A 16,395-nucleotide genomic window follows, 5' to 3' on the forward strand; every position below is an offset into this window, starting at 1 on the left:
AAATATTCTGAAACATGCCTTTTTTAATCTTATTCAGAATAATTTTGACAAGAAGTTGAGTTATTGTGTTAAAGGTTCTTTATGAGAGTGTAGTGGTTTTTTTGCTGTTTATCATCCGTTTGGATCTTGTCAGGATGCCCATCATAACCTGAAAGAAGTCAATCATACTGCATGATGGAAGAGATGGGGAACTTTGCTCTGAAGACTAAACGTGGGTTTCGCCACTTCAAGCCTCCAATAATGGTGGTATTGCACCTGTTGATGAAGGTCGCCTAGTATTGCCTGTTAACAGAGGGGCAGCATTTGGCCGTGTGGTGTGGGTGCCACACTTTGACAACTGGTTACGATGGATAGGTGCTGTATTTCAGTACCTGCACACGGGGGTTATAATCAGGGTTACTAACAGTTCCACAATTGTGAAGGTGCAAGTAGAGGATTTGGCTGTCACAGACTGACCAGACTTTGCTGAAATTAGGAAGACCTTGCTAAAAGCCTTTACACAGTAACTGTCCTGTTGACTTGTGTCACCCAAATATCAGTTCCATCAGTGTTTTTGATTCCCAGTAGCAAGTCCAGCTTGACATACCTGAGAGAATGTCTGTGACAGTCTCAAGGACCAAAATTTTCAAGCAAATTCATCAAATTTCCTTTCAAGGTTCATGACCCTGAATGAGATATGGGTCCATCACTTTTAGCAGAGACAAAGGAGCAGTCCAAACAGCGCAAACACAGCTCTTCTTCCCCTCCAAAGAAAGCCAAGTTGATTTCTTCTGCTGACAAGATGATGCCATTCATTTTTGGAATGCTTAGTGTTACTAGTGGTTAACCTTCAGAAAGGCATGACAGTCACAGAAACATACACAGATGAGCCAAAACATTATGACCAGCGAGTCGTTATGCAAATCGAAGCAGCTGCAGGTGAACTACGGTGCCTGTGTGGTTTGGGACACAGTATAAAAAACACTTGATACTGAGCTCCGTTAATTGGTTTTACTTCAGATGGGAAAAGGCTTAAGTTTGGTTCTTCAGATGGGAAAGGCTTAAGCGAGTTTGACAAAGGCCAAATTATAATGGCCAGATGACTGGGTCAGAGCATATCCGAAATGGCACAGCTGGTGGGGTGGTTAGTACCTCGAAAAGTGGTCAGAGGAGGGAAAAAACGAACCGCTGGCGAGGTGTTGGACAACCACAGCTCATCAATGCTTGAGGTGAGCGAAGGCTCTCCCGGATGGTACACGGCAACAGAAGAGCTACTGTGGCGCAACTCACTGGTAATTGGAATGCTGGTGACGAGAGTAACGTGTCACAACACACACAGTACATTGAACCCTGCTGAAAATGGCACCGTATAGCCGCTCAGAGTGCCCATGCTAACCACGGTTCATTGGCAACAGCGACTACAATGGGCACGCAAGTATCGAAACTGGACCTTGAGTGATTGGAAGAAGGTCGTCTGGTCCATTGAATCATGTTTCCTGTTGCACCATGTGGATGGCCAGGTATGTGTGCGTCATTTACCTGGGTAAGTGATGATGCCTGGATGCATCATGGGATGAAAACAAGCCGGTGGCGGCGGTGTCATGCTTTGGACGATATTCTGCTGGGATACCCTGAGTCCAGTCATCCATGTGTCGGGCACTCTGACATCTACCACCTACCTAAACATCATTATCGACCAGGTGCACCCTTTCATGACAATGGTCTTCCCCTCTGGTGGTGCCATCTTTCAGCAGGATAATGCACCATGCCATACCACCCGAATTGTTAGAGACTGGTTCGCAGAACATAAGGAACGCTTCCAGGTATTGCCCTGGCCTCCAAATTCCATAGACATCAATCCCGTCGAGCATCTGTGGTTTTTGTTGGCACAGCAACTCCAATCTGCGGCGTCTCAACCATGGACCTTACAGGAGTTAAAGGATCTGCTGGTTATGCGTTGGTACCAGATACCACACAACACATTTAGAAATCTTGTAGCGTCCATGCCTCGCCAGGTACGAGCTGTTTTGGCTGCACGTGGAGGACCAACATCATATTAGGTAGGTGATCATAATGTTTTGGCTCATTGGTGCATTATGCAGACCTTTTGAGGCAGAAGCATTTGCTTGAAAACATCAAAGACAAATTCCAAGGAAAACTCAGCAAAAGAGTCTTGTTCCACCAGAACAGCATGCCTTCTAACAAGTCTTTCACTGCCACAGCTGCTGATTGAGTGTGGCTTTGAAATTTTGGACTTTCCTTATATTCACCAAAATGTAGCACCATCAGATGTTCACCTATTTCCTAACTTGAAAAAATATCTGGCTGTCATGCATTTTACCACCCATAGTGATGTCATTGCTGAAGCAGATGCATTCCTGGAGGCCCAAGAGAAAACTTTCTTCACAGCTGGAATCAATGTATTGCAGCATCAGTGGCAGAAGTGTATTGACTCTGAGGGGACTATGTTGAAAAGTAACACATTACTTTTCAGCATTTTAGATTTGTCTCACTTGTGTGGAAACAGACCTAATGCATTTCTACCTTAAATATCAATAAATTTTGAGAAACTCCAATAAATCTTGGAGTTTCCCTTAGATATTGTCAGTTTCATTTATGAAAATCAGAAATAGTAGGGGACCGTACATTGAACTCTGAGGGATTCAAATTGTTGCACTGATCCTGCCAGAAAACCCTCCATCTCATATCTTTTAGATACCTTATGATTCAGCCTAGGATCTTAACTCCAGCCTTGTATAAGTTTATATAGTAGCCTTCCATGAGAGACAGTATCATAGTAATTTACAAGATTCTTTAGGCATGAGGCCCTTAATGAAGCCATGCTAGAATCTGGTCAAGATACCATTCTTATTTGAAATGGTACTGAATCACATTCTTAACCATGGACTCCATGATCTTCTTTACCACAGAAGTCAAACTCGCTAGCCTATAGTTACTGAACGCCTCTTTAGCACCACCTTTGTGGATTGGGAAGACATTATCACTTTTTCAGTCCAAGAGGGAATCTATCCAGAGTCATGGTGATCTCATTAATTAACATTCCCAATAGTTTGATACACTCACATGCAGCATTTTTAATTATAACTATATATATATATATATATATATATATATATATATACTGTCCTTCCCTGGACCCTTGCTCTCCTTGATCACTACATTGCTTTTTTGACTCCTTAATATGCCTCCTTAATCTGACACCTTCAATCTCTGAGGAGTCAGAGATTGAAACTTGCTTTCAACTGCAAATATTGTTAGGAGTATCTATTCAACTCATCTGCCACTTCTTGGGATTTCTATGATTTGACCTATTTGATTTACTCACTTTTTTTTATTCACATAGAACTCCTTATCCTGTTAGCTCTCTTTGCTAATGTAATCTTTTGTAATCAGCTTTCATTCATCTTACATATCATTGAATTTGTTACATAATCTATTAAAGGATTTGTTGCGTAATCTATTATAGAATTTGTTACTTAATCTGTTATACTGCTCATACCAGTTTGAATCATGTGATTGTTCTATGATTGTTTGTTTTTCTCAATTAAACACCTGTCGTTTCTCTACCTGTTGTTCATTTTGGCATTTTATGTATATGGAATTTGACCACTAATGTGAATATGTTAGGAGCTTGGAGGATAAATCCCTTGAATAATTCCCTAGCATATTGAATATACAGTAATCACTTCATTTAATCAAGCCCAAAATTATCACATTTTGTTAGTCCTCTCTCTCTTCAAATTGAAGAGGTCTCCTTTACCTCTAACCACATCAGTTTCTTTAGATAAAGCCCATTTGATATAGTATTGCTATTGGTCACTCCCCCCGCATTGTTTCATAGTTAAGCTCTTTAGGCAGAACCCGATCTAGGACATTAGAGCCTCCTTGTGAGCTCTCTCTCTCTCTCTCTCTCTCTCATGCTAGAATAAGTAGCAGTCATCCAGTTTATTCATAAAACTATTATTAGATTGGCCATTTTAACCTACATATAGTTAGTGGCCTATAATAGTACATTTGTACTTGGAGGTATCCTGGAATGGATACCTCTCAGGAAAAAGGAGAAGAGGAAAATATGAATGGATGGAGTATGGGAGTGCATAACAGTCCAAGGTTTAACTGGCCAAGACACCTTGAACCGCACTTTGCAGGCCGAGGAAACCCATTGTAAATGGAAACATTCCTCTTGAAGAAGTACTTACTAGTCCATCCAATCTTCTGAAAGAGATTTCTAAACAAGAAATGAAATTCTTTATCTCGTATCTCACACTGACACTGGCTTGTTCCCTCATAATTAGTTGACGTGGTCAAAAATTCAAATGTGTTTAATTTGTTTACAGTACAGCAGACTTTCGATTTACCGGGATCGGATTAACCAGGACACTTTAAGATTCTAAATTTAAAACAAAAAAAAAAAAAATCAACCAGAAATCATAAAATTCAAGTAATAAATAGAATAGGTATAAAGAAATGTATTTGCAAGTCGTAAATAAGCAACAAGAAGCAGCGTTATAAGTCGTCATTAGGAGATTAGTATGCCTATTATCTTGCAACTCCCGCTGTCTTCACACCCGCCACTCAAAAAAAAAAAAAAAAGAGAACAATGTTTAGTTTGTTTTAGTGTGTTGTGTTGATTGTTGTTTCATCGCATCCCAAAAGGACAAATTTTGTTTCATTATTTATGTCAGGGATATTGGAATTTTTTTTTTTTTTTTTGTTTAGAAGTTGCGAAATGATGGGCAAACGCAAGTCACACTTTCATTTAAACAAAATCTTGAAATTATTCAAAAGTTTGAAACCAGTGCATCTGTTAAATCTCTAAAGAACCATTATAATGTTGGTGATCAAACTATACGTGACATTGTAAAAAAATAAAGGGAAGCATCGTATTGGACACGCGAGTAGTGTATGGTAAGTTCTTTATCTATAGCCATACTTTTTATATAGGTTGCTGAACATTTTTCGATACAGCAAGTCCCTGACTTATGTAGTTTCAGACTTACATTATATTATTTATAATTTTTTTATATGACTGAAGATTTCCGTGAAGGGAATACATTTCACCATATCTTATCGGGATTATCGCAAATTCAATAAGATAGTTTAAAATTTAGTAAAATGTGAGCTCTCATGGGGTGATAATAGTGAGTTTTCACCTTAACTCTGAAGTTCTTTCAGAAAATTTAATTTTGACTGTTATCATGGTGCTGACTAAGAGAATAAGTGACAGCGATACCAGTAAGTCTATCAAGAAAAGGAAAGCAATCGAATTGGATCAAAAAATTAAAATAATAAGGATGTATGAAAATGGCCAAACACAAACAAGTATTGTGCAGAATTCAGATTTGTCAGTGGCAACGGTGAACACAATAAAAGAGAAAGACAGAATACGAGAAGCGGTGAAGTGGTCGGCACCAATGAAGGTGAACTATAATAATAACCAAGACTACAAAATACATACCAGTTTTTACAGTACAATAACATGCATTTTTTTCTTCCTTTTACGTTTTCTTTTCTAATAAGCCACTCTGCTTACATCACTGCTGTCCCCAGATAAAGTTTTTAATTGAACTAATTAAAAATATACAACTATTTTCCTTCATTCTTCTAAGGATATTATGTGGTTTTTGTAATTTTGGCATATCAGTGATATATTAGCAATATTTTATTAGTCATTCCTGAGATACACAAATGTCGACTTATGTAAGAAGTCCTGGAATGTATCTCTTACGTATGTTGGGGACTTGCCGTATTTTTGGATTAACCGGGAAATTGATTATCCGGGAATATATTTTTTTTACAATCTATCCTGGAAAATATATAGACAAATTAAATTTTTTACTTTATTGCTTTTGACAACCTGAATACACCTATTATAGTTACTTAAAAACATGTCTTCCATACGATCTTAGATTGCTGAAGGATTTGTCTTTATTACATTTTCCCCTTGCAGTGTTTAGGGTAATTAATGGTTGCATACAAGTGCTCTAAGAGGATTCAAGTGCTGTTTTGTCTCGTACCACTGACCTGAGTGAATCATGTAATGACTGCCCTAATGCTCCTGAATTAGCAGTTTCATGAATCCTTAATGTCTCTTCAGTATCATTAGCAAAAACTTTTGCACCTCCTCTGGTTAAGTGGAGTTTCTCTGGGTTTACCGCTACCTATGTGCAGTACCTTGCATTTGTCAATGTTAAACTTCAACTGCCATTTCTCAAACTGTATTGTATTCCATATGGAATACTTACAGTACAGTTTGAGAAATGGCAAATTATTTTACATTAGATTTTTTTCCATAATGTATTAGATTATTTACAACCTATTAGTGGTGGATTTATGCTTTTTGTGACTTTTTTTCTCCCTAGCATATAAATGTAATTTTCAAAATTTTCTGTTTCATTTATGTAGTTTCCAGTTGATATTATCAAAAAAGCTTGGGGGCTTGGATTAATGAATTGTGGCATTCCTCAGAAGTATGGTAATGACTTAAACTTTTTTGTAATATTACTAGCATAGAATGAAAGATAAAATATTGCAAATAAAAAAAAAAAATTAATTCTGGCATTATATTAAATAAATAATCAATTTTATTGCATTTGTTATTTTTAAAGTATTTCTTGATAAATAATGTTAATAGTAAAAATTCTTTCAAGATTACTTTTTATCACAAATTTAAATAAATACACCAACTGTTTTGATTAAAACAGTTTAATACTGTAAAAATATAAATGCAATAAAATGTACGGAATTTTTCTTGATAGCAAAGAATGAGTACCGGCACCTATTTTTCTACAAAAAAAGCACTGAATATATTTATCTCCAGGGGTTCACATCTGGTGAGTATGGACTTGGCGTCTCTCTCTCTCTCTTTCTCTCTCTCACTCTCTGGTAACTCTCGGAAATTTTTTTTGGCTGGTGCAGCATAAGCCTCAGGCAGGCTTCCTTGCACTATGTGGCTAGTAATAATGTACAAATAAATTCAACAATTACTACAAGTACTTTTTATGAGAGAATTTTCTGAACTTTCCCAAGCACTTCTAAAGTACTCTTAGTATTTTACAGAGGAAATTTTTATTAGTCAAATCCACAGTCTTTCAAAAAATTTACCAAGTGGAAATGGAAAGTAAAAGAAAAGTAATCCTCAAAAAGGCCTCTGAGGTTGGGAAAAATAGTTCATATCACAAATTTAAATAAATACCACCAACCGTTTTGATTAAAATAGTTTAATACTGTAAAAATATAAATGCAATAAAATGTACAAAGCGATACAGTGGATACTGTAAAATAATATTTACAAAACTGATTTACTATAAAATAAAATAAAATTTATTATGGAATGTTAAAATACAATAAAATACGAAAATTAAAAGCAATAAAACAATGATTGTAGCTTTCGGGGGCATCCGCCTCTTTTCTCAACAACAATGCTACTTGGGCAACACATTCTTTGCTATCAGGTTCAGGGCACCCGTGGCTGACCAGGCGCTTGTTCAGTATTACTTTCACATGTGCCAGAACTGGAAGTGGCTCGAGAATGTGGAAACGTGAAGCGTTCATCTCTTGCAAGAACTACAGCTTCCAAGATGGGGTGGAGCCTAACACCCCTATCCCTATTCATGCTACTGTTTTCGGATGAGCCAATCCACAAACTCTCCAACCGCTTACGGTCCCAGAACCTGTGCGCCCGGTCAAGGATGACAGCATTCTCGGGGGAGACTTGGTGCTGTTTTTCCCAATAATGCTCAGCAATCGCGGACTTATTGAACTCTGCGGTCTGTATGGCTCTCATGTGTTCCCCCCGACAGTCTTTTAATCGCCGTCCTGTCTCCCCCACAATCCGGGCATCTGATCCCATATATAACCCCACTGCTAGAGTCCCTAGCAATGGGGTCTTTGACCTGTGACACTATTGTGTTCAACCTCCGACCCGGAAATTGCACACAGCATGCCTGAAAGTCACGAAGCATCCTTGCAATATGATCTGGTAAGCCCGGATATAGGGAATATAAACTGTTTCATGATTAGATTGCACGTCTCTACTATATTTATCAATGACCCCCTGGGGGTAAACGCATTTTATAAGGTCCGTTCTGACTTGTTCAGTTTCTTTCTCTCTCCTCAGAGGTACTACAATGTGTAGGAGCCAGTACACCCATTACAGGTCAGCACAGACTGTGCAGCATAAAAAAAAAAAATAGCGTTGCCAGGGCACTTTTGGGTAGGGTTAGGACACATTGTAGTACCTCTGAGGAGAGAGAGAGAAAGAAACTGAGCAAGTCAGGACAGACCTTATAAAATGCGGTTACCCCCAGAGGCTCATTGATAAATATAGTAGAGACGTGCAATCTAATCATGAAACAACACCGTCTGTTCCAATCACCACAGTTTATATTCTCTACTATCTGGGCTTATCAGATCGTATTGCAAGGATTCTTCATGACTTTCAGGCATGCTGTGTGCAACTTCCGGGCCGGAGGTTGCACACAGTGTCACAGGTCCAAGACCCCATTGCTAGGGACTCTAGCAGTGGGGTTATATATGAGATCAGATGCCTGGATTGTGGGGAGTGTTATGTGGGGAGACAGGATGGCGATTAAAAGACCGTCTGGGGGAACACATGAGAGCCATACAAACTGCGGAGTTCAATAAGTCCGCGATTGCTGAGCATTATTGGGAAAAACAGCACCAAGTCTCCCCCGAGAATGCTGTCATCCTTGACCGGGCGCACAGATTCGTGGTTGGAGAGTTTGTGGATTGGCTCATCCGAAAACAGTAGCATGAATAGGGATAGGGGTGTTAGGCTCCACCCCATCTTGGAAGCTGTAGTCCTTGCAAGAGATGAGCGCTTCACGTTTCCACATTCTCGAGCCACTTCCGGTTCTGGCACACGTGAAAGTAATACTGAACATGCGCCTGGTCAGCCACGGGTGCCCTGAACCTGATAGCAAAGAATGTGTTGCCCAAGTAGCATTGTTGAGAAAGGAGGCGGATGCCCCCGAAAGCTACAATCATTGTTTTATTGCTTTTAATTTTCGTATTTTATTGTATTTTAACATTCCATAATAAATTTTATTTTATTTTATAGTAAATCAGTTTTGTAAATATTATTTTACAGTATCCACTGTATCGCTTGGTACATTTTATTGCATTTATATTTTATATTTTTACAGTATTAAACTATTTTAATCAAAACGGTTGGTGGTATTTATTTAAATTTGTGATATGAACTATTTTCCCAACCTCAGAGGCCTTTTTGAGGATTACTTTTCTTTTACTTTCCATTTCCACTTGGTAAATTTTTTGAAAGACTGTGGATTTGACTAATAAAAATTTCCTCTGTAAAATACTAAGAGTACTTTAGAAGTAGTGCTTGGGAAAGTTCAGAAAATTCTCTCATAAAAAGTACTTGTAGTAATTGTTGAATTTATTTGTAACATTTAAAATAGACAAATATCAGTTTTTTTATTTTGTTATCAGCTCTCTTACAGCATATTGAATATATTGTATAATTTTTGCAATTTTTAAGTTGCATAGCATGTGTATCTGTAAAGTAGCACATTTGACTATTATTATTATTATTATTATTACTAGCCACATAGTGCAAGGAAGCCTGCCTGAGGCTTGCTGCACCAGCCAAAAAAAATTTCAGAGAGTTTCCCTGTGTGTGAGAGAGAGAGAGAGGTGCCAAGTCCATACTCACCAGATGTGAACCCCTGGAGATAAATATATTCAGTGCTTTTTTTTTGTAGAAAAATAGGTGCCGGTACTTTTTCTTGGCTATCAAGAAAAATTCCGTGCCGGCACGGGTGACAGCCATGCCAGCTGCTTCCGTCTGTTAAAGATCACGTGACACTGGGCGGAGTCAGCTCCCGTCAATCACGGCCATATCGCTTACAGTTGGTACGCTATATCCGATACTGAATCTCTACCATTAATTTTATTAACACACATTTTATTAAGCATAAATTTATTGTACAAGTATATTAAAAATAAGTCAAAGGTGAGTCTTATTTAACAAATAAAAAATAAGTAAAATGTAAAAATACATAAGTACCAAGTAAAAAATAAGTAAAAATAATTTCATAATGAAGTTTTGGTTGAGATTCAGAAACAGGTACCCCTTCCAGACTGCTAGCGATACGACCGTGATTGACGGGTGCTGACTCCCCCCCCACCCCCATTGTCACATGATCTCCTTAATAGAGGGAAGCAGCTGGCATGGCTGACACTGACTGCGTGTCACCCGTGCTGGCACACTGTAAAAAAGGTGCTGGTACGCCGTACCATCGCTTACCATCACAAAAAAAGCCCTGAATATATTACACCTTTTCAGAATACAAAAATTTTCTGCAAACCTTATACAGCCATTTATTTTTATTTATGATATACAGTGGATGAAAAAAGTATTTGAACAACCTTGTTTATTTCGGATAATTATGTAAAAACATCAAATATAAACATGACAATTAATTTATTCGAGAAATAACTACCAAGAGAAAAGTTTATGCTATTTAACATTTTAATTAGTTATAGTAGTAAAAAAAAAAAAAAAAAACTATTTTAATATTTTTTCATATCTTAAGACATCTTTGATAGCCTGTGGAGACTCTGTGGCATTGAATTCATTAAATTTTTCTTTATTTCACTTAAGATTTTCAAACCCTTTTTCCCGATTATTCTTTTTAAGTAATTTTTCCTGGATTTAGTAATTTCGAGGTTTGGTGTTAAGTATTTAGTGGATGTTGTATAATTTCTTTTGTAAGGTTAATGGTGTTTGTTTGATTATTTTTTATCTTTATTATTATCTTATAGCGTTGAAGATTTTTAGCTAGGTAATATTGACTTATGGCCGTCGGTGCCAAAAATATTGATCTGTTGTCTGAGATCACAATTTTTCAAAATTTGTTTGGTTTATTTAGATAAGTTTTTGCAAACTGGAGTCAACATTACTCATAAAAGGCATCACTCATTCTCGGAATTTTTTCCAAATATTTTTGTTATATAATTTTTTCCGATGCCCAGACAGTTTTGCCACATGGTGAATTAGTGCAAAAGTCTGAGCACTCATAAATGGATTTTGTCATTCTTGGTTCATAACTTGAATATGCCAGTAGGTCTGGGCACCTTGAAGATTATTTATTACATATATCAATTGTACTTGTTTTTTTTATACTTTATGCTTGCTCGTAGAAATGTTCTAATTTTAACATTTTTGTGATATGATGAATACTTTTTCCTTAATTGGTAAAAATTCAGAGCTGCAAGGCTCTGAAAACACTTCTATGATTTTTCAATATATTAAAAAAAGAGTAAGAGATTATCTCTGTCTTTTTCATAGAATGCTTCCAGTCAGCGCTCGCCAAATGTAACGAATAAAATAAGATAAAAAAAAAAAATTATTTAATTTACCCCTTCATAAACTCCCCAAGAAACAATTTGTGATAGACTTTGAATATGGTCTCTGCAACATTCCACAAAAAGATTTATTGGTCCTGCAGGTCAAGCCGACCGGGCTAGCCGGGTGGGTAAAGTGCCTGCCTGGCAACCCAAAGGTCGCGGGTTCGATTCCCGCCTCGGGCTTGGATCAGAGTACTGCAAAAAAACCTTGGGAGGTGCATTATGGCCACAGAAGCCTATGCGCCAACAACTACAAAAAAAAAAAAAAAAAAAAAAACACTATCTGCAGGTCAATCAGATAGTCAATAACTCCAAAATTCTTCGGATATTCAGACTAAATAAGAATGAAGTTATAGCATTGCGTAGTCTTAGAGGGAACAAATATATTGTTATCCAAAGAGCAGATAAAGGGTACACTGTAGTTTTTATGAATAAAACAGACTATTAGCAAATTGGACTCTATTATATTGGACAGTTCCACTTACAGGAGATAGACCTGTTTGTGTTGAAGGTTGATGACGTTGTAGAGCTAATATCATCTTTTAAGGGCACAAAAGGTGATATAGTTGTACACGTTGGCACTAATGATATTAAGAGTAGGAGACCGGCAGAATTACTTAACAAGTACAGGTCACTGTTGAACAAAAGCCGAGAATTAGGGTTGAATTTGAAAGTGCCTGCAATTCTGCCCAGACATGATAGGAGGGAGTATATGATGAGAGCCTTGTCGATCAATTCGGCCTTGGAAAGATTGTGCAAGGCTCAAGGGGTAGAATTTTTTTCAGCCTGGACTGTACTTGTTAACAGGAGAGATTGCTTCTACAGGGATGGGATACACTTAAATAGAAAGGGTGCAAGAATATTTGCTGATGCTGTCGAGGCAGTGTTAGGTGGGTCCGAAAACTGCTAGCTTGGGAGGAGACAAAGACCAATAGATTGACAGTAGCCACTGGCAGAGGTAAAAGAGATTCTTGCACTGCTTCTATTAGAATGAGCAGAAGCCTGAAAAACAAGATGCTTGATATTTCAGAGACTGCTGGGAGCCATTGCGGTACAAGTAAACACATGGGTTGTGTTAGGGTAGCTAAGAATAGAAACAGGTGCAGGTATACTTGCGTGTACACCAATGCTAGGAGTTTAGTAAACAAATTTGATGAATTTGTGGTATTGCTCAAAACATCAAAGGCAGATATTGTTGGGATATCAGAGACGTGGTGTGTCACACAGATATAAGGGATGCAGAACTGGAATTTGGGGAGTACAACGTCTACAGAAAGGATAGACAGGATAGGAAGGGGGGGGAGGGGTTATGCTATTAGTTAAGAAACACATAAAAACCAAGGAAGTGAAGCCAGTCGACATCGCTGGACAGTGCAGTGTTGAGTCAGTTTGGTGTGACATAAGCATTGCAAGATCAAAATTGAGAGTAGGAGTGTGCTATAGGCCTAATGACTCTGATGAGTATAATAAGGAACTGTACAGGGAAATAGTGGGCCAGTAAATCAGAGAGTCTTATAATGGGAGATTTTAATTTCCCAGATATTGACTGGAATTTGGGGGCTGGTCACTCACACGCTAGCAGGGCTTTTGTGGATTTATTGGATGATTGTTTTCTACATCAGCATGTTCGGGAGGCAACTAGAGGCAGTAATACTCTTGATTTGATTATCAGCAGTGATTCTTCATGCATTAAGAATCTGCAGATAAATGAACCACTAGGTGGCAGTGATCACAGTGTGCTGAAATGGGATTTACTCAAAGAGGTAACTACCATTAGGGGTAAAGGGAAGGGTTATTGCTTTCGTAAAGGCGACTATGATGGACTGAGACAGTATTTAAATTCTATGTAGTGGGACCAACTGATGATGTTACCAACAGCAAATTCAAAATGGGAAGCATTCAAAGAACTTATCTTGGAAGCTACTAGGCTGTACATACCAACTAAGAAATATTGTTCAAGGTTTATGCCAAAATGGATGTCAGATGAACTAATGAGGCATATGGCAGAGAAGAAAAATGCATGGGATACTTACAAATTAACACATGACACAGAAGCCTATGATAGATACAAGTTGATATGCAACCAAGTTACAAAGGAGGTTAGGCAGGTGAAGGCAGATTACGAGAAATCCTTTCAAGGGATGCAAAGAAAAACAGCAAAGAGCTCTTTACTTATGTAAACTCTAGAAGGAAGGGGATGAATCAGATTGGTCCACTTGATATTGATGGGTCAAGTGTTGATGATCCTGCTCAGGTAGCTAACAAACTAAATGAATATTTTGCATGGACATTCACACATGAGGAGTTATTCAGCGAGGGGAATGCCAGAGGTGTATTCAACTCTAGCAGTAAGCTACATAATCTTGAAATAACTGGGAGTAAAGTGGAGGAGAAATTGTTGAAGATAAATACAAGAAAGGAAGCTGGGGTGGATGGGATCTATCCAGTTATATTAAAGGAGGCAGCAAAGGAAGTAAGCAAACCCTTAGCCATAATTATGAGAGCTTCCTTGCACTCAGGGGAGGTACCCATAGACTGGAAATGTGCAAATGTGACCCCAATTTACAAAGGAGGATCAAAGGCTGACACAAGTAATTATAGACCTGTGAGCTTAACTTCTGTTCCAGGAAAATTAATGTAGGCACTGGTTAAAGAAGCACTGCAGGATCATTTAGACAAGACTTCAGTTATAGCTCGGACACAGCATGGTTTTGTTAAGGGGAAGTCTTGCCTGACCAATTTGTTTGGATACTATGATGCAGTCACAAAAGAACTGGATGCAGGGAGTAGCTTTGATATTATATACTTGGATCTTAGAAAGGCTTTTGATACTGTTGCACATGGAAGACTGCTACACAAATTGGAGCAGTGTGACATTGGAGGCAAATTGCTGCTATGGATAAAGGGGTGGTTGAGGGGGAGAAGACAGAGTGGTAATCAATGGACACTGCTCATCGTGGACTAATGTTATTAGTGGAGTCCCTCAGGGCTCAGTGTTGGGTCCATTATTGTTTTCTGTATTTATAAATGATATTGATGATGGTATATCAAGCTTAATATCCAAGTTTGCAGACGATACAAAGGTTGGCAGGGTTGTCGAGGACACTACTGACACTATGCTGCTGCAACAGGATCTGGAAAGGTTGAGCAGATGGGCTGAGAGGTGGCAAATGAAGTTTAACATTGACAAATGTAAAGTACTACACATGGGAAACAGCAACCCCAGAGCAACGTATCAACTCTGTGGTACTACACTGACAGTGGTAGAGAATGAAGGGGACTTGGGGGTGGTTGTGCAGGCAGATATGAAGTTCTCTGAGCAGTGCAGACGGGCTGCAAGAGTAGCTCATGGAGTATTGTCAATGATATACAGGAATTTTTCCAGCAGGGATAAGGAGGTGATTATTCCCTTGTATAAGGCAATGGTCAGGCCACACCTAGAGTACTGTATACAGGTCTGGGGGCCTCATTTCAAGAAGGATGTAGAGCTGCTGGAACGAGTACAGAGAAGGGCAACAAGATTAGTGAATGGAACAAAGGGGTGCTCTTATGAAGAAAGGCTTAAGTTTTGCAAATTACAGTGTCTGGAGACTAGGCACCAGCGAGGTGATCTGATAGAGGTGTATAAAGCCTTGAATGGTTTGAGTATGCTCAATGTTGATGGGATTGTTCCTCTAGCTCAAAATAATCACCTGAGAGGGCATAAATTCAAATTGAGGAAAGACAGATGTAGGATAGACGTGCAGAAATTTGCCTTTAGCCAGTGGGTGGTTGGTTGGTGGAACAGACTTTCATCCCTTGTTGTGGAGGTTGATAGCCTAAATAAGTTTAAGGCTCAGCTGGACAGGTATTTTGAACGAACAGAGGGGTGAAGTGGAAGTGGGTTTTTTTTTTTTTTTTTTTTGGCCGATGCTGCATAAGCTTGCTGTCTTGCATCAAATGCCTGTACTAATGCTATTCACAAATTTAGTAAACCAATATAACAAAACCCTAACTGCATACTGTAGGAGTGATTTTATTTCTATGGGCCCCAATTAAAAGAGCTGAAAGTGAGGGCTTATAATATTTCTGTACTTTTTGGACAGGTTAAACTTCACAAACTCAGTTTTCCCATATGCCCTATTGCAGTGGTCTCAAACTCAAACTCAAACTGCATGCTGGCCGAATGCTTGATCTGAAAGCAGCTGACTTGCCAGATTTTTTTTTTAACAAAATGAGAGTGAATATAAGCACCATATTTACAACAAATGCATAATTGAAATGTATTTGCGGGCCGTGAAAAATTGCTTCGGGGGCCGGATACGGCCCGTGGGCCGCCAGTTTGAGGCCACTGCCCTATTGTATCATACAAAAATTCAGCGTTTTCACACTTATATAACATCACAAAACCCTTTAGTCAGTTGATAAAATTTGGCATGAAAAACTGACACTCTGTTTAATAGTATTAAAGATATTAAGCTTGGCATTAATGATAAATTATTTTCATTAGATGTTACTTCCTTGTTCACCAATGTAAATGTAGACTACACTCTCGATCGAGTTTGGGAACTGTTAAATAATGATACTGTCATGATAAATCACACTAAATTACCCAAAAAAGAAATTTTTAAATTAATCAAGCTTCTTCTCGAAGATAACTATTTCTTATTTAAAGACACTATATACAAACAGGTTTTCGGTTTACCGATGAGTTTGAACCTGAGCTGCCTTATAGCAGAAATCTTTCTTGCTAATATTGAGCACATACAATTAGCATTAGTAGAGGCATATGATGCAAGAAAGCAAGCTTATTCAGCATTAGCCAAAAAAAAAAAACCCTCTCCCATTTCACCCCTCCGTTCGTTCGAAATACCTGTCCAGTTGAGCTTTAAATTTGTTTAGGCTATCAACTTCAACAAGTGATGGAAGTCGGTTCCACCAACCAACCACCCGCTGGCCAAAGGCAAATTTCCACACATCTATCCGACATCCGTCCTTCCTCAATTTGAATTTATGCCCTCT

The 16,395-nt window shown here is 38.4% G+C and overlaps 1 protein-coding gene across 1 annotated transcript in view; it reads left to right on the top strand.

The window, feature by feature from the left end:
* Mcad (Medium-chain acyl-CoA dehydrogenase) overlaps window positions 1-16,395 on the top strand; it is a 109,455-nt gene that overhangs the window by 17,785 nt on the left and 75,275 nt on the right. The window contains exon 4 of the mRNA XM_090374896.1: window positions 6,406-6,475. Within this exon, the coding sequence (XP_090231022.1) occupies window positions 6,406-6,475 (70 nt within the window). The remainder of the gene's footprint in view (window positions 1-6,405; window positions 6,476-16,395) is intronic.

The sequence above is a fragment of the Mastigoproctus giganteus genome, chromosome 6 (genome assembly GCF_048544385.1).
Source record: "Mastigoproctus giganteus isolate SK-2022 chromosome 6, ASM4854438v1, whole genome shotgun sequence".
NCBI lineage: Eukaryota > Metazoa > Arthropoda > Arachnida > Uropygi > Thelyphonidae > Mastigoproctus > Mastigoproctus giganteus.